Source organism: Anas acuta, chromosome 5 (assembly GCF_963932015.1).
Source record: "Anas acuta chromosome 5, bAnaAcu1.1, whole genome shotgun sequence".
In the NCBI taxonomy this organism is placed as follows: Eukaryota; Metazoa; Chordata; class Aves; order Anseriformes; family Anatidae; genus Anas; species Anas acuta.
The window spans coordinates 12,486,437-12,514,215 of NC_088983.1; the positions used below are offsets into that span (position 1 = coordinate 12,486,437).

The 27,779-nt window shown below is 36.1% G+C and overlaps 1 protein-coding gene across 4 annotated transcripts in view; it reads right to left on the reverse strand.

The window, feature by feature from the left end:
- The window catches only part of WDR25 (WD repeat domain 25), a 66,810-nt gene that overhangs the window by 22,555 nt on the left and 16,476 nt on the right, over positions 1 to 27,779 (reverse strand). For all 4 annotated transcript variants that reach the window (XM_068682762.1, XM_068682763.1, XM_068682764.1 and 1 more), the window contains one exon: positions 7,152 to 7,299. In XM_068682762.1, coding sequence (XP_068538863.1) covers positions 7,152 to 7,299 — 148 coding nt within the window. The remainder of the gene's footprint in view (positions 1 to 7,151; positions 7,300 to 27,779) is intronic.

A 27,779-nucleotide genomic window follows, 5' to 3' on the forward strand; every position in this document is an offset into this window, starting at 1 on the left:
CGCTCTTTAAGCTCCCCCCTTTTCTGATTTTGTGATTGTACCTTACTGTTTGATGGAGATATCAACCACGCTACCTTTTCCACTGGTCTGAGGATCAATTGTGATGTAGTAACTTGAAAAGCTCAGACTCTCTAATTAATCATCTAAATTACACCTCTCAGTCTCATTCTTTCTCCCTGCAAAGTGAAATTTAATCAAATCTCTTTTTCTGGAAGCTCAGTGAACAGCATTCCGAAAAGTCTGGCACTATTAGGTGCATACATGAATTTCATTCTACTGCCATGTCAGATAAAATGAGAAAAAGACTGGAATGTAGAAAAGAAAAGCATAGGAGCAAATGAGAGCATACTCAAAAGGGAAGAATCACAACAGTACAGAAAGGAAATTCCCCTGTTGTTGAAACTGAAATTTATGACCAATACACAGGACTGCTTGTCACACAAATATGCCTGAATCCTGCAACACAAAACTTTCCTAACATTTATGTGACTACATTCCTTAAACTCTTGCTTCTTAGTTCTTAGATCACCAGGGCTGAACTGCTGAGGCACGGTCTCTACGGTAATGAAATCTCTATCCCCAGAATCTTTTCAGAATCTCAATAACAGGAAAAACATCACCCCTCCAAGAGATTGTGGTGGTTTTACACATCGCTTTGGAAGATGATGTGGCAGAATATAGCTCACACAATTCGATATTTGAAAACTGTGACTTTAACTCCTAGCCCTTTTTCTGTATAAATTTCTTGTAGCGTGTTTTACTACAATGAACTACATGTGTAACTGTGTTGTGATGGAAACCAGCCCCACACCTTGGGAAGTCCACCTTTAACGGTTTCTGGAGATCCTGCTACACATTTCTAGTAATCTGTAGTTGCAATCACACATATTGTTGTAAGTTTGTTAACATTAAATACATATTCAATGTTTTGGAGCCTTAATTTTTATATTGCAGAAGATGTCCTTCTAGTAGAAAACTCCCATATCCATAACAGAAAACAATGGGTGTAAATCAGCAAGCTTGTATATATCTGCATTGTGTATGTATTTATTGCATTTTAGTTCCTACAGGTAGCATAACAAAGACTCAACCAACACACAGGCTGTAGAAAATTATATTTTCTGAAAAATGATTTGGCTAATTGAGGGAAAAAACATGTCACGGATCATTTTCCTCTGTGAGAGGTTGTTATAAGAAGAGAGCAAATGTTTCTCGCAATCTTTAATTTTCACAATTTCAATAACAATACCTACTACATCTTTGCAATGTGTTTTATATTCTTAAAGTGCTTTAATTCAATTCTTCACTCATTAAAGGCCCACCAGTAACATACACAGTATGAAAAAAGTCTTAAAGAGATCTTGAACATATGTTTCTGCTCATTTCATGCTGCAACCTACTGTGAAACTGCTCAACTATGAAATCAAATATTTTAAAGGCTATTTAACATTGTGAATTTTTCACAGAACATCAGCACAGTTAATGAGCACTGGATGCTTCTGTAACTGTGTTTAGTGGTCCTAAGGTTCACACCCCTACATGTATAATCCAAAACATTCACTTACTTACACTAATCAGTAAAGTAAAGTGAAGCCTAAAACTTACAAGGACATAAAAGTAATCTTGCAGAGTAGATTGGATTTCCCTACTGCGTTTACAAAAAGACATGAAACAATAAAAAAAATCACCCCCATTACAGTCACAATCCCTCTCTCATATGCAACAGTGAGAAGAAAATTAGATTGATCAGGTGTTATTTGTTCTTAACAAATTGATGTTGGTTGTTACTTGTCTCTTTTATCTTGCCATGCTTACAAATTTTTTATCTCCAGGGATGTAAGTTATACCAGCTACATGCATTTATTAATTTTTTCCCCTACATAGTCACAATTTTCAGGTGCTTAAAATATTAAATCCTTTTACCTTTGACCCTTGAAAACATTTCAAAAGTAATCTTTGTCTCTTTTTATTACAAGGACTTCATACTTGTGAATATAAAAACTAAAATTCTGTTAACTCCTGGCTGGAGGGTAACCGTTAAACTATATTCAACATATAACTGCTAGATTTGGGGGGGGAGGGACGACTCTTTTGACCTCACAAAGATAACCATGTTCATTCAAAAGGAATGGAATGATCAATCCACTGTTTTGTTTCTTTTTCTGAGGTGTCATATAAAATATATGCATTAGTGAATATTCATGCACTATCTACATAGTACTGGGAGAGCAAGTTAGGAATAGGAGGAGAAAGTCACAGCTCTCCTAAGGTGATGTTTATGTATGAGCACTAAAATTTCTATTTGAACAAACAGAATTACATTAACAATAATCATGTTATATCTATAAGACTAATAAATTAAAATAGAAAAGAAAATAGAAAAGCAAATGTAGGCCATCCTCTTGGAGATAAAAAAACGTGCCATTAACAAACTCTCGAAATAAATGAAAGAAAAAAAAAAGATTTAAGTATATATACACACACACACACACACGTATATATATATATATGTACACATGAAACTCCTTTCCAAGTCAACATCTTCATTTCCTGCCTATGGCAATGTGAAATCTTTCAAAATAATTTGAATTCCCCATTATAGTTCTGAGGATGTTATATTTGAAACCAAGCTCAGTCTATGAACTAAAATACAACTGTAGCATTTGGCAACTTAGGAAAAGTGCCAACATTTGTTGGAACATTCCCTCTGTCATAATATTAAAGAATGAAAAGTGTCTATAATATGCAAATAATATTAATCCAGCCAATGTTCTGCCTATGTTGTTGTACCAATTCATTTGTGACTAATGAAAAATCCACTGATGAATAAAATATATTCCAAAAATAAAACAGTTATAAATAAATTTTAAAAATATATTTCCCCTTCTAAAGTTGTTAGAGATTCTCAGTTACATCTGGATGTAACAGATGGTAAATATCAAATGGACTTGATATAGAATTGTTTTTAAAGCAAATTTTCTTGGAATAAAATGCTCAATGCTCTCTGAATACAGCACTACTTGTTACTCAATGAACAACAAACTATCTGAACTGTCACTAGTAGAAAGTGAATGTGAGTGTTGTGCAAGACAAACAAACTCAGGGAGTCTCAGTTGCTCACAGACTGCTGTGTTAGTATCATTCGTATTATATTGAAACCTTTCAAAAGGTTTTAATTTTAAAATGAAAAATATATGTAATAGGATGATAAAAATTATATTAACTATTAATCCTTACAGGGAAATCACATTTTTGGATCTACTAATACTTACAAAACTCCATATTGCAGCTCTGAACTTGCCTCATGCTAACTGTAGCCACAGAACTACTCACATGAATAACACATGAATTCCTTAAATATTTTATGCATATATTCTGCAGAGTAGGTATAACATTTTCCAAGAAAAATGTATGTATGGAAAATCTTACCTTGACAACCTGATATTAGGATAATGGAAAATCATTTATGATAATAAATGATGATCTATAAAAACAGAGTTTAGAAGACTTGACAACATCTAATTTCATATTCACTAAACCAGGGCAAGTTAACTCCTTGTATCCCATCATTTGAATTATTTTCTTTCCCCGTCCTTCATTATAGCATCACTGAATTATGCAGGCTGGGCCTTCAGGGATGATCTAGGCTAATCACTTACTCAAAGCAGGTCTAGTTGCAGCAGGTTACTTGGGACCAGTCCACTGCAGTTCTGAGTATCTCCAAGTACAGAGACTGCATGGCCTCTCTGGAGAGCCCATTTTAGTGCTTGATGACCCTTGAGTTGAGCCAAAGTTTTCTGTGCTCCTATGTTTGTTCTTTGTCTCCCATCCTTTCATTGAGCATCTCTGGGAAGATTCTGGCACTGTCTTCTCTATGCATAATAATAACATCCTAAGCTGTATTTGCAACTGTTCCTAAACTTTTAAAAGTCATTTTCTTCAGATTGTTAGGTTTCTTTGGATGAAGAAGACATAGTGATTTTTGTAACACAGATGTAATATATAAAAAATATACTGAAAACTAAGATGAGAAAGATTAAACCTCAGCAAACAACTAGAAAACTGTTGAACCAGAACAATGTACACAAGAGATGAGCACAGAGCCTTAAAGACAGAATTATTTATAAAATCCCAGCAGCATGCATTTACTGCACTTAAACACGTTGCTAGTTAGTTCAGTCTAGCAATGGAAAGTAATTAAGACCAAAGTCCAAAAAAGCATGTAAAAGTCCTCTGTGAAGGAACAGTTCTAACATCTATCTGAAGTTAATCAAAGAAGAAATCATCTCAGCACTGATGAAGAGTGAGAAGGAATGAATGATTCAGTGAACTAATGTAAATCAAAATCTTATAGCTGCCTCAGTGTTTTTCAAATGGAAATGAGTCTTTTTATATCAAATTGATTTGAATTCCAGAGGCAAACTGCTTGCCCTGTTTCTCTGGAAAGCATTGACTGAAATTACGATATAAAAAAAAGAGAGTAACTTTACAACACAATAAAATGGCCTGGATGTATATGAAATCACAATAAAATTCTTATTACTCATATCATACTTTTCCAAATCAGGTGAATATCACTGAAAGTCAGATCTAAGAATCAAAAATACAAGTGCAGTTCACAGGAGCTAAAAGGAAGCTTGTGTCCTTAAAATAAGCCAATAATGAATACCCCATATTTTCAAGGTTTCTGAGAATTGTTTTTGCCTTTGCACATACAGTTTACTTAAGCAGTTAGAAATACTACATAGCTCAGAGGTCAGTAAGGAAAGAGCCATTTACAAGTTCTGTTTTGAAACTTGGTAAATAAAATCTGTTATTGTTGTCACTGCCACGAATACTAGAAATACCTTCTTTCAAACGAAGCACTACAAACAAAGGGTACTACTCCATTACTATATAGTTATGTCTGAGAAATTTTCAAAATTAAAATATATCATTGCTATTACTTCTGGAATTTGCTCCATAGTTTTATAAAGCAAGACTTCCAAATGGCTCAGACACGTAAAATGTGTTCTACCACTATAAATCCCCTGAATAGCCACTCTGTTTAGAATTTATAACCACTTGAGTCAAAAATTAACTCCACTTATATTAGTAAATTTCAGTTATATATGAAACTAGAAATGAGAAGATTGCTACAATGAAGACTGAAAATAAAAAAGATAAAAAGTCTAATAAAATTAATGGCTGGGTGTATTAACGTCATGTAACAGTACTACACAAGATATATAAAGTTCTTCTCACTGTTACAAAGCCTGAATATTCTGAAAACATCGATATTCCATAACTGTGTCACATGTTTTACATTCTCAAATTAAAACATTTCCCTTCCAGCCATTATTGAATTTAAATACTTCTGGTATGACAAATCTTGAGAAAAATAAATTCCTAGAGCATGGCAGAGAATCCTGTATTGATGTGAACAATATTCACAAATTTCCTTGGCCACTTTCCCAGTCTATCTGAATAGGGTGTCTGCTCTCTGGATATTTGCATACAACTTACTTAATATTATGTAAGAGAAAATCCTCCTAGACAAAAACTTCTTACAGTTACCTTAGGATCTCTTTTGCAATACATATACATTTATATATATATAGAATGTTTGCAGGAATTAAGTATTTAAAAATTAAGTAGAAAGAAATAAAATTTCATTTCTTCAATTGCTGCTGAACTATCTGAGGCCTAATCCTGTATTTATAGACACAGAGAGGTATCCTATTATGAACAGTCCCAAAGAACTCCACTGAATGAATGCTGATAACATAGCTAAAGGAGAAGATAAGTAATGCTGATGGAATTACTTTGGCTTGTGAAGGATACATGGAGAGATAGAACGTCCAGGATGTTCAAATCAAATGAAATTCACAACTTCATCAAAACAATGCAGGTTCAGACTCAGGGACTGAGAACACCTGGACAAGCTTGGTAAGTAGGCTTTTGTGAACTGAATGAGGTTCAATGAGTCCAAGTGCAAGTTGCTGCACCTGGGTGCTGGCACTCCCAGGCATGAGCACAGACTGGGAGAACCCATCAAGAGCAGTCCTGCAGAGAAGGAGTTGGGGATTCTGGTAGATGAAAAAGCTTGACATAAGCCAGCAGGTGCACTTGCAGCCCAGAAGGCCAGCAGCACCATGGCCTGCATCAGCAGAGTGGCGAGGGAGGTTTTGTCCCTCTCTGCTCTGCCTTTGTGAGGCCCCACCCGGAGCCTTGCATTCAGGCCGGGGCCCACCAGCACAAGACAGATGTGGGGCTGTTAGAGCAGGTGCAGAAGAGGGCCACAAGGATCAGAGGACTGGAGCACCTCTCCTCTGAAGATGGGCTGAGAGAGGTTGGGACGTTCAGCCTGGAGAAGAGAAGGCTCCAGGAAAACCTCACTGCAGCCTTTCAATACTTAAAGGAGACATAAAAAAAAGATGGAGAGCAACTTTTTACTTGGGCAGATAAAAATAGGAAAGGGGGAATTGTTTTAAACTAAAAGAGGGGAGAGTTAGATTAGCTGTTAGGAGGAAATTTTACACTCAGAGGGTGGTGAAGCACTGGCTGCCCAGAGAAGCTGTAGATGCCCCATCCCTGGAGGTGCCCAAGGCCAGGCTGGATGGGGCTTTAGGCAACCTGATATGGTGGGAGGTGTCCCTGCCCATGGCAGGGTGGTTGGAATTGGCTGATTTGTAAGGTTCCTTCCAACCCAAGCCATTCTGTGATTCTGTGAGTGGAGTTGTTGACCTTGAACTGTGAATGGGAATGTTGAACTCACATCAGAATTTAAGTTCCTACACTCTATAATTCTAAAGTTAACCATATGCATAAAAGTTACTGAAGTCAGCCTTAACAAGTTCTGCAAACACTTTAATGAATGAGTATAACAGAGCATAAAAAATACACAAGTTTCATTCTGTTCATTTGTGCAGTATCTGACAACAGAAACTACATGTAATCATCAGGTTAAAGATATTTCAGTCTTCTTAAGTATCTCAAACTACCCTTAATTGCTGAGTAATTTTTAGTGAGGACGTTTCAAGAATTCTAACTTTGATCTATAGATTGTATCTGTAGTTTCAAGTGAAGAATAATGCTAATGAGATCCAAAGTTAATGGTATTCAGCAAAGGTAACAAGTAGGGCTGAAATGTACCAGAGTGTGGCCTTTACCTGTCTCCACATCGGTTAAATGCAGCATGGAGTCGAAGCCCCCACTGAGGATCCTTCGTCCACAAGATGACCACTGAGCAGCTCGGACAGCAGAGGAGTGACAGGAAAATGTTTTCAGACAACAGCCTGTGTCTACAGCATCCCATATCTTAAGAAGAAAGATAAGGACAACTTTAATCAAAGAATGAGAATAATTTTTTCAATGTACTGATAAGTAGTTAGAGCTAATCATCGTCTAGCTGAGAAAGCTTTGCATTCTGAATGCATATCTGCTAAGCTGTAAATATCTGAAATAATTGCGTGGTTGATTAGAATTAGGGCATTTTATTAACAAGGCAGAAATCAGTAATACATTTTCATGACTTGTATTATTTCTTGAAATAACAATTAATCCTGAAATTTTCCATTCATGTTTGTGCCATATTTCTGTGCAGGGATGCATCAAATATACTTTCTCTTTAAATCACTTTTTCTTCCAAAATTTTTGCCTCTATCAGAACTTCCTTTCTATCAACAAAGAGGAATCCCAGCGGATTACAGCTTTCACATCTGCCTATAGATAAGCTATTATCATATCTCTCAGTCTTGCAGTTTGTAATTTTAAGTAGAATTTTACCTTAACTTCACTGAGGAGACAGATAAGAATATCATCATTTAGCTACATGGAAAGGACTGGTCTGAGTACTCTCAATTTTCAGTTCCTTTTGGACTGAATTAGGTCAATGCTCAGCACTTCTGAAAATACACTTTTACTAGTTATCTACTTAAGTATGTAATAACTAATGTTTGCAGCATATAAATAGTTCAGATCATATTTTTTAAAGCATTTTTAAAGGCAATTGTTTCCAACTAGGATATTTTAGAAAACAGCTAATAGCTTTAATCTTAAATTACCAAATGTGGTTTGCAATATTCAATGGTGCATCATTTTGGCAGTGCTCTTTATGTCATAGTTTTAAGACAAAAATAGAAGTTTAGCAAAAAATGACCCAAATAAAGATTCAGTATGCTCACCTTTGTCAGAAATAAGCTAAATAACCACACTATTTTCCTGATGAATATTCTATTTCAGTAAAAGGTAGATCATAAAATATCTTATAATTGTGTGATACCCTATAATATCTGTTATTCAAATTGTTTAATAAAATACATAACAAACTTTACAACCATACTGGCAAATCTTCCATTATACTACTTCTAATATACAAATAAATCAATGCTTTTATAGTGCTTCATGACAAGTTTATTGCTATACCTGTCAGAAAGTAAAACCCAAGGCAATTTATTGCTTTGAAGTCACCATTTCAGTTCACAATACTTGTCTTGGTGATCAGTCATTTTCATCTTTCAAAAACTAGCAAATTTTAAATAACACTACTTATGAGATTGGAAGGCTATTCTGAATTCTGCCTATTCTAATTAACTAAATTTTAAGATTGTTCATATAATGCTAGAAACAGACTAGGCAACTTACAGAGTTAAAAAAAAAGTGTTTTTTTTTTGTTGTTTGTTTGTTTGTTTCTGTAAGTGAGATCAAATTCAACCTTTACTTATGTCTACATGGAGCAGTGAAGTCAGTATTAAAATACAATTGACTGCATGTCTGTGCTTTCAAAGATGTTAAAACAAAAATAATTCACTAAATGATGAAAAAAAAGTAAGTAGGTGTGCACTTTGTGGCAACAGCACAATTCATAGTACGGGAGACCATAAGCAGGAAAGGGGAAATCAAGACTTCTGCTAATATATTTTTATTTTGAATTATAATTTCTTCTTACTAGACAAAGGACTTGCTGACAATATTGTTATGAGATAGTCCATACTCAGAAGACAACATTACATTACAGAGAGTTATTTTATCAAAGGATCTTCTAGCACAGAGCATAATTCTGCAATGCAAAGCAACCAATTAACATTAATTACATGAATAGTCAGTTAAGCCTGTAAGCGTGATGGCCATATCCTAAGTATTCTACTGTACGTACAAGAAAAGAAATTAGGAAAATGTAATATTAAGCTGCTTTTGAAAGCAAGTTTTTCTCCTTTAATGAGTTTTAATGATTATTTCAAGCTTTACAGCATTAGAAAAGGGTTAATTGTGTCTTGGAGGGGTTTTAATATGAGAAAGCGAATGAATCAAGATGAAAGGAAAAACAGGTGGTACGTGCTTCAGATATTTTTCTGTCATGTTTTAGTGATTAAGTATGAAAACTCAATTTTTACAAGAAGGATGAAGTAAAGCAAGATCAACAGCACTTTTAGTTCCAGCATGATTTTAAAAAAGCTGCATAAGTGGAAAAAGTGCACCCTCTAAAGCTCCACATTTCCCTCCATGGATTTCCCTTCAAGTCTTTTGTCTGATGAATGTAGCATGTGCCCTGCTGCAAGGACAGCGTGCACTGTATCCCCAGAACAATTTCTGTGTTTTAAGTTTCAATATCCATCTTCCACAGGAAAAGGGAAGAACTACTTGCTATTTGCAAGAAGTGGTATTTGATATTTACAGTTAGATACTCAGCATTCACATAAGGGACACAGCCATACTCATAGAATGTCACATAAAGGTGTGGGATATTGCCAGGCTTGTTGATGTCAAAGTACCTAAATCAGCAGAGAATTGCTGAAACCAGGCTTGAGCAGGAATGTAAGTTGATTAACATGCATATCTTGCTCATCTGGTCAAAGAGCAAGACAGATGTTGGAGGTCTGCAGTTGAACAACAGGCCCTGCAAATACAGCAATTAAGTGATGTCTGGGATGAGACAGGAGCCTCACAGCCTGACATTTCAAGTAAAGCTGGGAAAGCAACCCGTCTCTGTAAGGAACACCCCCTCCTCCTTTCTTCTTGACCAAACAATGCAACAAGCCCTGGTGAGAGCTGATCAGCACATAATAAATGACCTAGTCCCACCTCACCAGAACTAAATCTGGTATTCAGAAACCTCTATTTTTGAGGATGATAACTCCAATTATCAGACGGGTCAACAGGCCTGGACCTCTCTCCCTCCCAAGCAGGGATGCCTCTTTGCTAAGACTCACTTCCAACTCTGACAGGTGTTACCCGGGAAAATATGGATAACTAAAGCACTGAACAATTAACTCAAGCTCAATCTTTACAGTAAGTGAATTTATCAATATATTACATATCTGTAATATCTATTGCCTTAATAAATTACCTATCTTTTCAAATTTATGAAATCACCTCAGTAAAAATTCTTGGTAGGGCTCTGAAACAGGCAAATATTGACTCTAATAAGTGGCTATACACATAATCCTTCATATATAAACCATCGACTGAGTATGGGACTAGGACTGTTTCCAGCTGCACCTAGGCTCCTCTCCAAGAAGTTTAGAAAGCAAGGAGGTCCTTTCTGAACCTCATGACTCAATGGGAAGGCCTCCCTCAAAAGGTGAGCCATTGAATATCAAGAAACAAAAGTCTGTGTAGCACTGAAAACGAGACAATTAAAGTACAAGCTATGCACTTTCTGTACAAATAAGAGATTACTAAAACACGGGAGCTATGAGTGCTCAACTGTAACAGAATACATCTGTCCCAAGTGACAAAAACTCTTCTGTGCCTAGAAGTGTTAGAGATGTTAACCACATCGTGTCCATAAACGGAGAATCTACTGCATTTCATTACAAAGGAAAGATGTTTCAAATCCCATCAAAGGATCACCACAAGGAAGCCATCAAATTTGCATTCTTAGCATGTCTCTTAAGTACTTCTCCATTCCCGTGGTATGGTATTTCTACTGCTTTATCGCAAAAAGGAAAAAATTGTGGCTAGAGGGAGTATACCACATACCCCATGACAAGCTTCAGATGAATGCTTACTCTGTAGCTAGTGTATGTTCTGTATGGGCAGCCACCATCATTAAAAAAGAATGGGGACTGCAAAGGGATGAGTCTTTTGCATGCAAGTTCAGTTCTCTTTGCCAAACACTCAAATGCCAGATTAACAGATAAATGGGACGAAGAGCATTTTAGGTTTTTTCTTTCAACAACCTAAGAGATACTCGAGTGATTCAAGATAACTTGTGTGTACATTTTTTCCTAGACTTTATTTCTTGACTTTTTTGATATACGGGCTCTGACAGGATGGAGCAATAAGCCTGGGTTGTAGTTCTGAAAGACCACGTGAACGTAACCAGCAGAGCTGGTAACAGAGCTGGTAACAGAGAGAATCCAACATGAAGCCTGAACCTGGAAGCATGTTCCCTAAATTATCACAGTAATAATAACCATACACCAATAAACAAGTGTAAAGTGTGACAATTCTGCAAGGAATATAGAACTAGATTACAATATAAACAGTGGAGTTCAGTGTCAATTTTATTTCAGGGCGTAGTACAAGTTAGAGCAAAAGAGAGTCCCCTAGGAATAAGGGCTATCAAAAACTTCCTCTTCTGAGTGAATGAAGTTGAAGACAAGCCTTCCTTCTCTGCCAAAAATGAACATGAATTACAGACTCTTTCCCAAAAGATCCCAAACTCCTTCTAAATGACATCTACATACAAGCTCAGAAAAAGGATTTGCATTCAAGAAGTCATATAAGTGTAACTCTATAATTTTTAAGAAATACTATTGTAGAACTACAGCTTTAATCTTAAATTAAATGTTTTTAAGAAGTTTTAAGCATCTTAGAGTTACTTAGAAAGTTGTATTTTAAATACCAAACTTTGCTGACTTCCAGGCACACCTAATAATATTAAACTTTATTTTAAAGTTTATAAAATAAACACATAGATCTATAAGGAATAAAGGCTCACATATTCAGTACACAATAAATTACTCAGATAGCTCATTAGAATACACAGGCTGAGACATACATCTTCCTTCATAGGCATTTAAACATGTGTATTAATTATTATAGGACTAGATGTTATAATGCATCTGTCTGGAAGGTCAGATTTATACTCAATGATTTTTACCAACAGATCAGTTGTTTTAACTATTGATGCTTGCCTCCAAAACTCAATTCTTACTGACATTCAGCATGTTTTCTAGATAAAATATTAAATTCTCATCAAATCTGAAGTTGCTTTTTTATGTTGTTATGTCAGATGCAATTTTAATTGCTGAGATAAAAAGTCGAAAGTACACATTTCAGCGTGCTACTCTGAAAATACTGCTTATTGCCACATTTCAAGCAATGTTTTACAATATATAGAGAAACCAGACAATCCTTCCCCTTAGCCAAGAATCCCCAAAACCGTGATATATGCAACTACTATGAGGACAAAGGCAAACAACTATTATCTCATTCAAGTCTATGGTTATTAACAAATGAATTCCCCAATATTTGAAAGAATATTTGAGAGAAACAGCCAAGAGTCAAAGCTTTGAAATTACCTAGTTATTTTCAAATATTTTCTTCAATGCATTTCTGGCATTAAGGTATCATGAACACTTTAATTGCATTTTTTTCCAATTTTATTAAAATTGGCTTTAATGTGTCAAGCTAGTTCATATTTCAGTATTAGCTTATTCTTTTCTACTTTGCTATTTATAACATTGTGTTTCCATTTCTTTTCCATGGACTGCTTTCATTTCTTTTCCTTTTCTATTATAGAGAGCGCGTTGATTATATGCTTATCTGCTAGGATTAATATATGGGGCCAAAATGGCAGGTACAAACAGCCAAGTGACAAAATTATAGTAGTGATTTCTTTTAAAAAGCAATTTTCTTTTTACTTTCCCTGAGGCATGTTCTATTACAATTGCTCTTTCACATTCTTCATCATATTTGGAAATAAATGCATTGGAAGTTGCTTGCTTTCCTGTATCATTTAGGAACATTGTGAAAATGCTGCAACCAGCATTTTAGGTAATATAACCAGACCTCCTCACACTCAAGATCAAAAGTCATATAAGTCACAAATCATATAAGCAACTAAACAATATAACAGAAGAGATTTATTACAGATGGTATGTTTCCAGATCCTGTTTTCTGACTGAAATCTTTCAGGAAAATAAAGTACTTTGGGCCGAAGATAATAAAAATTCTCTTGGTAAATCACAAAAGAAAGCATGAGAGAGTAAGCATTTGATATGCAACTAAATAGCAGGGACAGAAGAACATGCAGGGTTCTGCTTTTCTATCAACTGGGACACAGAAAAGAGGCTTTTGTCTCACTGACAAACTAGATATTATTTCCTAGGGGGGAAAAAACACAGCATCATAAGCAGAGTAAAAAAAAAATAATAATATGAGAACTAATCTAGCATATGAAGACTGGTGAATTAGGAATTGAGTATGTCTCTTTCATTGCTGCTCTATGATTATCTATAGTGTGCTGGCCTCCAAGCAAATTAGATTGCCAAAAAGAAAACATAGTCACCTTACTTTTACAAAGAGAAAAATACATCTGTTCAAATAGACAGTCATTAATTGCACGGTGAACCCATGAACAATGATTCAATTGTGATAAATTAGAGGTTGGAAGCAAGTACCGGCTATTAAGTTGTACACATTTTAAATTTGTATGCAGAAAGTCAAACAGCAGAGTCAATCAGGAATACTAAACAATAAATTATTTCTGGACCATAACAAAATTAAAAACTTTTAATGGACTGATTCAAAATAATTTCAGCAGATAATCCATATGGAAAAACACAAAACTTTTCCTCTTCCAATTTAACCACTTTGTGCCATTCTTCCATAATTACTAAACTCCTCTATCAAAGGCTTCCACTTCATGAATGACAAGAATTTTTTCCAACATACATTTTTTCCAACATACATATATTAAACTAAATATGATGGTATTTCAGAAACAGCCTGACGCAGGGATGATCACAGAGTGGTTTGGGTTGGAACGGACCTCAAGGGTCACCCAGTTCCCATCCCCTTGCCATGGGCAGAGACACCTCCCATCAGACCAGGCTGCCCAAAGCCCCATCCAGCCTGGCCTGGAACACCTCCAGGGATGGGGCATCCACAGCTTCCCTGGGCAATCTGTGCCCGTGCCTCACCTCCGAGTAAGGAATTTCTACCTAATATCTAAACCTACCCGCTTTCAGTTTAAAGCCATTATTCCTTGTCCTGTCGCTCCATTTCCTGACAAAGAGTCCCTCCCCAGCCTTCCTGTAGGCCCCCTTTAGGTACTGGGAGGCTGCAATGAGTTCTCCCTGGGTAGCAGTAGTGTAGAAGTACTAACCTACAGGAAGCATGAAGAAGTACTGTGCTTCAACTAGAAGGTATGCTGCTCCCTTCCAAAGTAGGCCCAGACCTGCAAAGCTGAGGCAACATGACCTTTTTGGAATATTTCTCACTTGAGTGAAAAAAGGTGGGGAAAAAATGATTTTTTTTAAAAATGAACTGAATTTGTCTCTGAAATTTGAAATTGTCACATCTGCTACTATGCAGAGATTCAAGGAAATGATGCTCTCTGAACCATAGTGCTTTTCCAATCTTATCAATATCTAAATACTGTAATTTCTAATAAATTTGCTAAAGAATGAAGTCCCATACATCATCTACAGCAAATTTATTTTCTAGTTTGCAAAGCAGGCTCAGAACTGAAGTTTAAAAGGTTCTTCAAAAGTCAGTGGGTCAGATGGCAAAAGTAGACTCAAAGAAGACTTGCACAAAGATATTTGCTGCTGTTTTAGATTTGGTTGGTGTTCCTAAGCTTCTCCAAGTCATTGTGAGTGAAGAAGAAAAAAAATCTTGAATGGAAAGGTAACTTGTTTAAATTAGTAGGGTAACTAGGGGAAAAATTAGAACGCTTCATTTTTTGTTTCAGTTAGTGTCATCTTAAAATAATTAGCTAAATATTTCAGTTTTAGTGGACGTTAAAATTTGTTAACTGTTTGAAAGGAGAACAGAATGGGTCACCATTTTTTGCACTCATATCTAAACTTGTCCAACTGTGCAAAAAGTAAGATCTAAGGTCCAGGAAAAACTAAGAGCCAATGTCCAGCTTAGTGTATAACCAGTAAGTGTTAATAAACTTATTTTTAATTAAGTAGGATGCAAATAGATGTTCAGATTGTTATACAGAATCTAATTTATGACATTTAAGGGTATACCAGCTTAATGTATAAGCAAAGGGTGTCGTCCCCCCCCCCAAAAAAAAAAAAAAAAAAAAAAAAAAAAAAAACGGAGCTTTTCAGCAGAATTCTGTAGAGCTAGAGAAAGCTAGCACATTTTCAGATGCGATGAACACTTACTCCAGCAACATTTACAAGTGTGCTAGGGAACATATTTTAAATGACATCCATTTTCCTAATCTAGATGTGGTGTAAGAAGTATGTATCAGTGCTGTCATTTGAGTAAGCACTTAGCAAATTTCACTAGCGTTATTCTTGCAGCAGATGAAATTCAAAAGACAATTCTCTTATAAATCAAATGCATAGGACTAGTGGCTGATAAAAAAAGAGATAACTTTATTATTGTTTTAATATCTGATTAAGAGTTTGTATTTGGATAGTTTATTATTAGAGCACCCTCGCTATTGTAGAAATAAGGAGAATGGCAAGTAGCAAAATATGACAAATTAAATTAGCTGAGACAGCTACCATAAGGTCCCACATCATTTTTCAACAAAAAGTTAATATTAAAGTGTTTCAAGTACATTTATCAAATCAATGAGATGGAAAATCTTGTCCTTACAGGAAAATTGAGCAATACTTCAGATATCAATATAGGCCTTACTCTGAAGAAGATTGTATTCAGTCAGAAGAATTTTTAGCTACCATAAAAGTAGCACATGGCTAACTTGGTTAGCAGTGCTGATAGAAATTAGTCAGTGGTATGAAAACTGATTTGCGAACTTGTCAACAAGCTTTAATCATGGTGAATATCCAACAGGGGCATAGTTAGGTACAAGCAATATTGTTATCCATATATCCAACAGGGGCATAGTTAGGTACAAGCTTCAGGAGGTAGAAAAAGATCCTTCTGAGTACCATGGTTGCAATACCCAGGATTAGAGAACTCTGGTGTTGCAGATTCCCCAGATCTCATACTTAAAAGCAAAAAATTGATTTAGACAAAATCATAAAAAATATGAACTGCAAAGACTGTTTTGCACATATAAAATATGTATGCATGTATCTGCAAATATTATATATATATATATATATATATATATGTATGTATATATACATATAAAAATGTAAAAAAATCCCCATTCCTGTCTTTACTTCTAGTATTTTTAGTCATGTTACATTAGCTTTCTTCTTTGGAACTTAAGCATAGAAGCTATTTTTAAACAGAAGTATTTAAACTTACACTATTGATGCCAATAATACAAAGCCATGATTTATTGTTCTACAAACTTGCCAGCAATTCAATGATAATTTCAACTGAACAGCAATATATTTAAAGATTTCCAGAAAGCATCCAGTTAGCCCAGCAACTGCTAGCATCCTTCCTGAAGCTCTGGTTATCCTAACCTTCAGGGCACGACTGATGTGATTACAGCTCCCAAGCTGCCCAAAGACATACGGAAACACGAGCAATGTGGAAATGATGACCTGGAGTCCTATCTCTTAATAGAGCAGAAAGACCAAAAGAACTCAAAGCATAAGAAAGTTACATCAGAGGCAAAGTTAAACCTTACTGAAGGTGGTGAATGTGTTACAACTGCCTTTCATTTGGGTTAAATACAAGAAATCTGGCAAACAACCCAAAAATTACTCATTGCGGCCTAGATTTAAGACATCCATTTTGATCACAGTTCAGTTACCTGGATGAACAATGACACTTTGTATTTAATAGAAATACTTGCACATGAAGGAAAGAGAGAAGACCTAGAAAGCTTTAAATGCCTCAGCCACAGAAGCATGTACCCTAAACACAGGGAAGCTTTTGGGACAAGGGACTGGCTGAAAGTGATTTATTTATATTAAAAGTGTCTCCTATTCTTTGTACCTCTCCTGCATTTGAAAAAGCATGTTCTATATTTTCTAGGAAAACAAATGAAAATAAAATAAATAAAATAAAGTCTCCCTGTAACTAAAAAAAAAAAAAAAATCAATTCCTCTGTACTGCAAGGAAAAAAATTTTGTGAATTGCAAAATTTTGGTTAACTCTTAAAGACTTAATAGGATTAAAAATAATGAAAAAAAAAAAGAGGGATAACAAAAGGAACTGTGAAAGAAACTGTACAGAGAAAAGAGGAAAAGTATAAAAGAAAAGAAGAAAAAGGGAAAAGTTATGCCCGTAATGAAACTAGGTGATAAAAAACTGTCCAGTTCATAGATTTGGTTGCATCTTTTAGAACTGTTAGAAATGGTTCTAGACAGTGACAGATTTTAAAGAAAAAAAAAGAAAGATGATAGATTTTAAAGATGATATTGTATTTATGAAACAATATTGAAACATGCTACTAGCTGCAGTGTCATAATAGAGAACAAAATCCAAGAGTCTAAACTGATGAAAATGGTCCTTCCACATAACATGCAATTCAGTTGTGGAAATTACTATCCCAGGAATTCAAACTCCCCATGAATTTCATAAAATGATTAAACTATTAAACTTTGGAACAAGAATGCCAAGCACTGCCATACATAATTACAAAACATCTTAAAAGAAACACATAAAACATATTTTATTGTGTTAGCTACTAAACACAACAGCTCAGGTGTAACTTTCCACCAAGAAAGTCACCACTATGATACTGCTTTATTTCATCTCTTGTGTTCCATAGTTCACTCAGCCACTAGCTCACATTACTTCAGATTCTGCTGCTTTCAGTCATACATTGGTGAGAAGTCATTTATTTTATAGGTATTTAACATCTTGCAAAATACTGCTTGCACCTGAAACTTTTTTTTCCCCCCATATTGAAATTCCACATCAGGAAGAGGAAAAAATGATGGTTGTTTTTTTGTTGTTTGTCTGTTTTGTTGTTGTTTTTAATGTTCTCCTAACGGTCCATGATGGACAACAACAACTACAAAACATTTGCATTCCTGTTGCATATTCCAATCACTTTCCTACATGTTGCATCAAAAATGGGAGATTCCAGCCATGGATGGTGTTACCTCTGCACTTCAGAACTGACAAAGACAGAAGTTGTTACACTACGACCTTCATCGTGACTTACTAAGCATGCCCATGAAATACATTTCCAATTATTTGTTGTGTTTTCTTTTAATCTTCCCTCCCACAGAAACTCAGCAGCCCTTTCCCCAAAGAAGATTCCACAACTGCTAGTCGCTAAGCTTCATTCAGGCATTTTTGCCATTAGCAGGAAAGTAAAAACTTAATCAAAAGCGTGCTATAAGCTGCCAGTGTTTTGTAAAATTAATTTAAGAAATCATAAACAGACTAAGATAAAACATTGACATTTTCAGCTGGCAAGTGAACAGACAAAAGAATTAAGCAGAATTCTGTAAAAACACAACCAAACCCCCAAACTGCTATGTCAAGAATTATTCATCTTTTCATACACAACACAGGAATGTTCTTGGTAAAACCTTGATAATAAAAGCTACTACACTTATCCTGAATTTGTTTGTTGGCCATCTACTCTTGGAGATATACTTAATGATTCCATACTGCAAAAACAGACTTGCAGCACAAGGAAAATTTGACCCATTGATTGAAACTGAAAACATAAATAATTTTAAAATATATATACTGGCTGAGATTTTGCCGCTATGTATAATTAATACAGCCTCCATGGGAGCCTTTGAAGTCAAATCTGGCAAACAGAGCTCTTAAGAAAGTTGTAAATCAAAAATGTGTAATGGTAAGAGACTGAACAAGATTAATACAAGCATTACATATTTAATTTACTTTGCAAATTAAATTTTATGTTGCAATTGTTCCAAAAATTAAAGTATAATCCTATGTGCTGTATTTTTGTCAGAATAAATTAATTTTACCTGTAAATAACATTTTTTTTCCATCTTCTTGATTTAGAAATGAAAAAGTAAAGAAAGGATTGCAACTTAGTGACATTCTTGGACAGTATTTGTGCCTGTAATTACAGAAAGACAAAAAAAAATGGTAGAGTTCTACATAGCTATTCAGAAATAGGCCCTGTTGACTTATAAATTTAAACTGCAGATTAGAATTATAATCACAGAATATCCCAAGTTGGAAGGGACCCACAAGGATCATCAAGTCCATCCAACTCCTGGCTCCACACAGGACCACCCAAAAATCAGACCACGTGTCTGAGAGCACTGTCCAAATGCTCCTTGAGCTCCAGCAGGCTCAGTGCTCTGACCACTTCCTTTTTAAAAGCTTTTATTTTTTAATAAAGCTCAAAAGTAACAGCCTTCACACAGTAAAACCATGATGGAAATGAAATAAAGTAGTCAAGGTACGAACAAGATCAGGATGAAAACCTGGACTGTCAGGTCTTTTAGGTAACAACACAGATAAGATTTCAGCATTATTCAATACCAGCTAGTATATCCGAGTGTTTTCGTGACATGGCAATCCATTGTAAAATTTTATTTTTATTATGGCATATTTGTAGATGTAACTGTTGAGTTGAAGTCAGGCCAGATTTATAACAAACTATTCCCATTCAACACCTGGGGCTTCACCAAAAATGACAAAGCTGAGTAGGCACATTCTTTAAGACTATTTACACAGAACAATACAAGCACTGGATATGCAATAATCTGCTTCATGACACCTAGCTTCAGAGTCACATATACACAAGAAATAAACATGAGAAATGTTTTTCTTCCAGACTGGAAGCCAAAACAATTCAATACATGTATTATTGTTATTATGCAATATAGATACAGTTTTATGAAAATCAGTTGCTACTTTATTATTGCTGAGACTACCTTATTATTGCTGAGAGACAAAATATTTAAGTACAGAAGATATATAATGCACAACAACAGCAACAAAAATCTAATACTTCCTTTATTTGACAGAATGGTAACTCAGAGCATTTGTTATATTTAACAAACCAATGGGGAAAAAAAGGAGACCTTAAATTGTATTGCTACAGTCCATTATGAAATGCAATTATGAGAAGGTAAAATTATTTCAGTGCAAGTCCTCAGAGATGCCATTAAGGTGCCATTAAAAGACCATTATAGTGTTTAACTTCAACAGCAAAACTACTTCATTACAAGTCATACTATCATTTTAAACTGAGGAATACAAAAAGGTCTACTAGAAACAGACAGACCTAATATGAGTTCTTACCATAACAGGTATTCTAAGCCAAAATAACTACGTCATCCTCATTTTGGATTTTCTATCTGCAATTTTAAAGTTTGTTAATCTTCTGCTTGCTTATGTAAGAATTAATCTTCAAGCTGTCTGATTTCCAGATGTGCTAGCACTCACAAGAGTTGTTAATGTCAATGGAATCTGAAGGTAGGGGGCTGTTAAACAGCAAGCTTGCTAAACAGCAAGCTTCTGATTAGGTTCAAAAATCTGGATTTTAATCTCCTAATATTACAATATCTACTATAATTTACCTGCCTAGCTGAGGAAATATTAACAATACAAATCATTTCTGATTAAGCAGTTTTATACATACATCACATAAGTGTACCATTAAGAACAGTTAGCATATTTACATCCACCTGATGAGCAGTTGGATAGGAAAGATATTGCAGAATGACTAACACATTCATTAAATACATACTGATTCTTCATCTTCAGGCACTGGAAATGCTTCTCTTTTAAGACTACAGATTCCATAACCTTTACTTCACTTCTCATCTGAAAGATCATTTCCCTCAAAATCAGAATGAGTCATCCTCATAGTAAGCTTGGGTTACCTCAGCTGCACTTCCAAGGCTAATCTAGTAGTTATTCCGATGTAGCCCTGTTGTGGGGAACTGCCTGATGGATGGTTTCAGCAGTGGGAGAAATGCCAGCAGAGCACACTTTCTGGGCACCAACGGTGTGACACTGCAGGAACACACAATGTCCAAAGAGCAGCAGCACAGTAACCAGACAGTTTCTTACTGAATGTAATTTTAAAAAGGTATTGTTAGGGAACATGCAAGAATCAACCACATCTCTTTTCTTTGGGAAGAAAAGAGAGAGGGAAGAAAAAAAAAAAAAAAGGCAATACTTAAGTGGTTTTCAATCTGTTTCCAGAAATAAAAGGCACCCCTGGTGGGGACACACAATATGCACCTACCTTAAGCCTACTGTCAAGAACCTTGCTTTTCTTAATTACTTTTTATGGATTCTTTAGGAGTGATCTGTGTTCCCAAGAGTCCAGTAATCACACACTTAAGCCATTACTACTACCTATTGACTGGTACTTTTAGAGTATCATTAGCTTATTGAACTATAATCACTGCTGTGCAAGCTTTCGTCTATCATGTGTTATAGAAGCACTTCATCTTTGACCCTCTAACCCAAAATAAATAATGACCAATTACAACAACAGTTGATTTTTCAACTCAGATAATTACAGGTTGAAGGCTGGAGCAGGGTGAGACTTGGAACCAGTGCACCTTGTTTGGGAAAAATTATTCCATACTACTTGGAAGTTAAGAAAAAAAAAAATCTCATCCAACCACAATGATGTGTTTCAAACAGGAAAAACTAAAGATTTATACAAACACTGTTTAAACACCACATGAATAGTTGGAACCAATTATACACTAAAAACTAATTATGATTTTGGACCGTTTATCAGGAAGTGGAGTGATAGGACAAGGAGTAATGACTTTAAACTAAAAGAGGGTAGATTTAGATATTAGGAAGAAATTCTTCACTCAGAGGGTGGTGAGGCACTGGCACAGGCTGCCCAGAGAAGCTGTGGGTGCCCCATCCCTGGAGGTGTTCCAGGCCAGGCTGGATGGGGCTTTGGGCAACCTGGGCTGGTGGGAGGTGTCCCTGGGGACATGAACTGGCTGGAACTGGGTGATCCTTAAGGTCCCTTCCAACCATGCTCTGATAGTGACAGTGATATCATAAAAGAGCAGACAAGGATCTCATTTTCACAACTGTATACCATAATCTTTCTGTAAATATGCTTTAAAATATGATGCTTTAAAAAATTAAATATATATAATAAAAACACTTTCAGGGAAGTGAGTCGTGGAGAGAAGCACTATGCAACCCAGTGCTCCTTAGACATCATATGAATAGAAATGCCTGCCATCCAAGGGGAAACAAATTAAAAACAGAGAAGACATTGAATAACCAGAAAACCGTATATTTTTTTTATCATTTAGTTAAACTATAACCAAGGCACAGCGAAATACAGGGTGGTGTGAAAAAGCAGCTTAGTTTTTCATTTTCTTTAGCCTTATCCTGCCAGAGTTCAGAAACAGGTATGAAAAGATGACTGGAGGCTCACTGTTTGATTAAGTTCTTGCAGTAAAGGTCTTCAAGTAAGAGCAGATCTGTTCATCTCCCAGGGCACAACGCTGCTTGATGACAGGCAGGTGGGTTGTTTGAGTGACACTGGGGGTCGGGCTGAACTGCAGTTGTAGCAGGGACCTCAGCGGGCTTTGGCATTAGAATCAAATTAGCCAGGACTACAAGAGAGCACTGAAAAAAAGGTGATTTGTTTTGATAGCTTACTTAAAACAACAGAGGATAATTATAAGCTGCTCTGAATAATACACCTGTGACTGCGTTGTCACAGGGACAAAGCCTCTGGCACCAGGTTCAGTCTCCCACCTCCCCTGGAACAAGCTGATATGTCCTGATGGAAGTTAATGCCATCCAACACCCACAGTTAATGGCAGTATGTCACTCAGATGCATTTGCTTTCTATGTAAATTAAAGAGCCTCCAGACGACACCACACAGCACTAAACTGATTTGCAGAGTCCTTGCTGATGCTCCTCTTACAGAGATCAACACAAGAGCCAAATCTCTTTATGGCAGGAATTCCTGCTTGGGTGACTCTCTACTGAATGGTTGAAGACAGCTTTTGTTCAGAATTAAGTCTGTAAAAATACTGTTAAATCCTGGAAAATGGAGAGTATTACAGAATACACTGAGATACAAGGCATCGTCACATTACAGATGTTTGGTTTTCCTCCTCACTTATGAGAAGTGTTTGTAGCATTGGGAAGTGTAGATGCTCTAAAGACCCTGGGATTTCTCAGAGGCTTACATTTGGCTCCTGGGATATAGCAGGCACTGACTCAGCACCTGCTATAAGATCTGCTGACTCGAAGCAAACAGTCTGCACCACAGATGGGAATGGCTGTCTTCCAGAGCATGCATTTGCCTTAAATGTGCGCACAGAAGAGGTATTCCCTCAGCACATTCCTGCCATTTAGATGCTGTAGAGACACTGCTGACTGGAACTTCTTTTTTCCCCTGATTTCCCTACAAACACACACCACTCAACTCAGTTTTCCTCACCCAGCACAGCCACAGCCGTAGCCTGGCCCACTGATGGGGCACCATGCAGCAGCGGGCCAGGAGCCTTCCTGTGACTGAAAGGCACCTCCCCTCACCTGCCATGCCAGCTTCCCATGTCACCAACTAAAGTACCTCACTGCCACATCTATCTCCAGCATACGGGGGCCATTGCACTGTTTCCTGCTCTTTACATCCACATGTATCCACGTCCAAGAGAAGGGTATCGTTCTGGCAGGTTTCTCCAGTTGGTACAGCCCAGGCCAGCTTTGCACTGATTGTCTCAGGTTATCTTAGACTTGACTAATTCACAGGAATTTTAGCACAGATGTACAACATCAGCTGTGTCATCCTACTTTCTTTTTAAGCCTGTTCTCTTTTCAAGTGAAGTGATTACTGCAGCTCCTCCAAGCAATTTACACAACGTCAACACGCATCATTAGATTACTCAATTTTTTTTTTTTAATTTTTTTTTTGGAGGGAATTCAAGTATCTACATATTAACATCTTTACACAAAACAAAACTGATTAGCTTTTGTTATTTCTCCTTTGCATATCTATGCAACCCATTAGACAGAAAGAGGCCTGATACTTATATTTGCAATCTTCTGTTATGAGGCATATGTTTAATATTCCTCTTTGTAATATAGCTTGGTTACTATAAAATCATTTTGTTTGCCCTGTGGTGCTTCTGCGCGTTGTCACAGGGACAATTTAATCTCTCTTCTGCTAAATGTTGAAAAGCAAGCTATTACAGAGTCGACCCAACAGAAAGTTATCAACAGAGATTTCGTGAAGCCCTTTATCCTAAAGGGTACTGATAGATGATTTGCAAACTAAATGCATGTCTAGTCAGCAAAGCTGGCTTTGCATGTTCATATATGTTGTCCTAACACAATACACAGCGATCCAGCCAAACGGTGCGGATACACCCATAGCAGCCTTCACCAAAGGACCCAGAGTGATCAACTCCTTGATACTACAGAAACAAAAAATTAAGAAATACAACCTGACATCAAGCAGAATTAGATTCTCACTGCAATATGACATGCTTAGGGACTGTTACTTCACCATGAGGAAGTATTTCATTGTATTTACTTCACTATCACAGTAGAACTACAGAAAGAATAATTTAAAGATTAAAGGAGAACAACAAAATAATTTGCATTAGCTGTTGTTTTGATAATCCAGGCTTTGTACTTAAACAACCCAAGAATAGATTTATCACCAGTCTTAAAAAGCAAATAAGAGTCCCTCATGTTTAAAGGACAGAGGGAGGAGGGGGAAATAATAAGTTGTTTTTTTTTGCTTCAACCTATTTGACATAGAAATGTAAATATAGAAAGTCCTTCAACATGCAGAACACTACCATTAAGTTATACCAAGTCTATGACATTCACCAAATACTTTAAATTAAAAGCTGTTAGTTGTGAAAAGCTTGTTTCCTCCAGGTCATTCTATAACTGAAAAATTACTATTGGGAAGTTTCCCCGGTGAAGTGTTAGCGCTTCCACTACTGTCACTATTAGTTTCACATAACATGTTGGACCCTTCCACAATCTATTTTTATCATTTCAGCTTCCTGTCACTCATATTCTTGTCCATGTGTTCCCATTGCTTTTTTTAAATAATAACACCCCAAATGGTGCTCATCACTTCATTGAATATAACTGCAGGTACACGAAGGCATCTCCATTCCCTCCACACAATGCATACATAATTAGTTTAATTAATCTACATTACTTTCTAAATTTTAGTAGCTTCTCTTCCTGTTCTCAGAATTAGCTTTAAATTGATGCCTGAGATTTCAAACATCTGCTTTCCACATTATAAATGCTGTCATGAATTTAAAACTTAATAATAAAGCATTTTATGTACTTTACAGAAAAGAAAAAAAAAAGATAATTATGTAAAGTAGGTTATACATTATTGCCAGGATTTCAAGGGACACCTCATTCACACAGGAAATGCTCAAGTCTTCAGGCAAAGAGAACATCCAGTTTGTAAGTATAAGCCTAATTGACAATAGAGACTTTCCGTTAATTTAAGCTCTTTAAAAATATTATACACACACATGTGTACATGTGAAGTGTGCAGCTGCAAACAAGGAAACTATCGCTATTGAAGACAGGTTTATTTTGGAAGGGAGAAGACTTAAAGGGAATCCTTTCACATTTCAACTAGATTTCTACATGAAAGGCCGAAAAGAAAGATGGAAGAGGGAAGCTGAGAACAGGAACATAGGGAGGATTTTGTAGGATCTAAGAGGTAGGGTTTTTTTTGGCTGCAGTTTAAGCTACCTTGTATTGTATGATGTTCTTTGCCAAGAAAAGCAGTTCTTACAGAGAACGACATACTGAGCATAGGCACTATGACTGCAAAAACCTTCTGGTATTATCATAAACCATATTTCTTTAGTTGAAGGTGTCAACACACTTTTGTAATACTTTATGATGGATCACTACACTGCCAGTCTAATTTTCTATTGCTTCTCTCCTCTTCTTCTACTAAGAGTTCAACTGCTTGCTAAAAAAAAAAAAAAAAGTTTAACAACGAGTGTTAAACTCATTGTCCAAACGTAGCAAAGAGAATGGATCAACTGATTCTCCATGCAGCACTATGAGATGTAAAAAGAACAGAGGGGCTAAGCAAGAGTAACACTTTAAGAATGCATTAAGTAAAACCTACTTCTTATACTGCTAAATCTTTAGAAGTAAAACATTTTTCACAGTCAGTAAGAAATTCCAGAAATGTAAGTACTACCTTGAGTAATTATTGTTAATTAACTAGCAATGAGGCACTATTTCCAAATGTGACATTTAAAGTACATAATGTGATTGTGAATATTCACAAAGATAATTAAGTTCATCTGCTTCAAGTCCTTGATTTCAGCACATCTGAAAACACCTCTTAAACTATCATTAGACCTGTAATCAAGTATTTTGTTGCTCAGGAAAATTGGATACCTTTGCTTACCTGCTAATGCAGGGAATATGTGTTCAAATGCAAGTACATGGCTTTTGTTAAGAAACTCCTCTTCAGGCAAAAGCTGATAAAAACACTAATTTAGATTGTTTTCTCAGAAGAGATGGTTAAAAATAAGTTCCTCACACCATCAAATGGAAATGCAAATAAAAATAAAAATGATTGGGCTCCCCTAATTACACACACATTCATAAGACTGATGTGTGTGATAGTTTGAAAATACTTGTCGTGAAGCCAGGAGTACACTACTGCGCATACTAAGGATACCATCCACATTAGGCTGTATATTTTCTTCTACTTTGTTTACAGCTGAGTCAAGGTCATTAGGAAAACATAAATTCAGTCAAACTACAGGGATGAAATATGATGTATAGCACAAGAATGTTAACATCAGATAGTGCATTGACATGATTCTATTGGTGAAGAAAGTCATAAATGTTACTGGCTTCAGAGAAGGAAGGAGCCTTTGAGCATCAACATTGATCTTGGCCATAATCAACACTTCCAGGAAGAAAACCTGAAAATAGGGAAAAAAAAAACTGACCCCAAGAACAGGGTGTCAGTAATGCCTTGACATTTTGTCCTTTATTCTTCTAAGAGTAAAGAAAGCCTCCTTCCACTAGGAAAGAGATTAATGAATAATGCACTCCAAGATGTAGAAGAAACATTTTGGCAGCATTCTAAAGTGCAATAGATTAAGTTTCCTCTATTGCTCACCAACTATTTGTCATAGAGGATTTAATCAGTCAAAATAACAGTGTGAATAATTGCATGTTTTAAGGACGTCCTATGGGTCTGTATCTCTCAATCCAGTTTTACTAACAATTTTATTCTATAACTGAAATGTCTACCCTGACAAAAAATTTGCCAAGAATGATGTTTGCAGAGAAAATAGAAGTGAAAAGTTTCTTTAAGAAGTCTAGTGTTCTGAAAAAAAAACATGTAGTGCCAAGAAACGCCTGACCTTGTTCATTGTCCAAAAGATGGGTACTGCTGCTGCCTACATGAACAAACACACATTTGGTGTTCTGTTTCAAAGGTGCACCAGAAATGTCAGCAATACCAGCTGCCTGGAAAACAGACAAGATTATGAGATGCTCCATGCTGCAGGTCATTAAACCCTGCCTCTGCACTCTGCTTTTAACAGCAACCAGCTGGTTTTTTGCTCAGGAGGGTGTCATCCTCCAAGAAAGCACTGGTCCTTTGCCCATCAGTGAAGGGACAACACCCCACCCAAAGCAGTGCATATAACTCAAATTCCCAATTCTGTACCTGAGAAGGGTTTCGTCAAGAGATCCAGCCAATATCTATCCTCCCCAATATCTGTTTCCTTAAGCTGTAAATGGACTGAGAAAGCAAGAA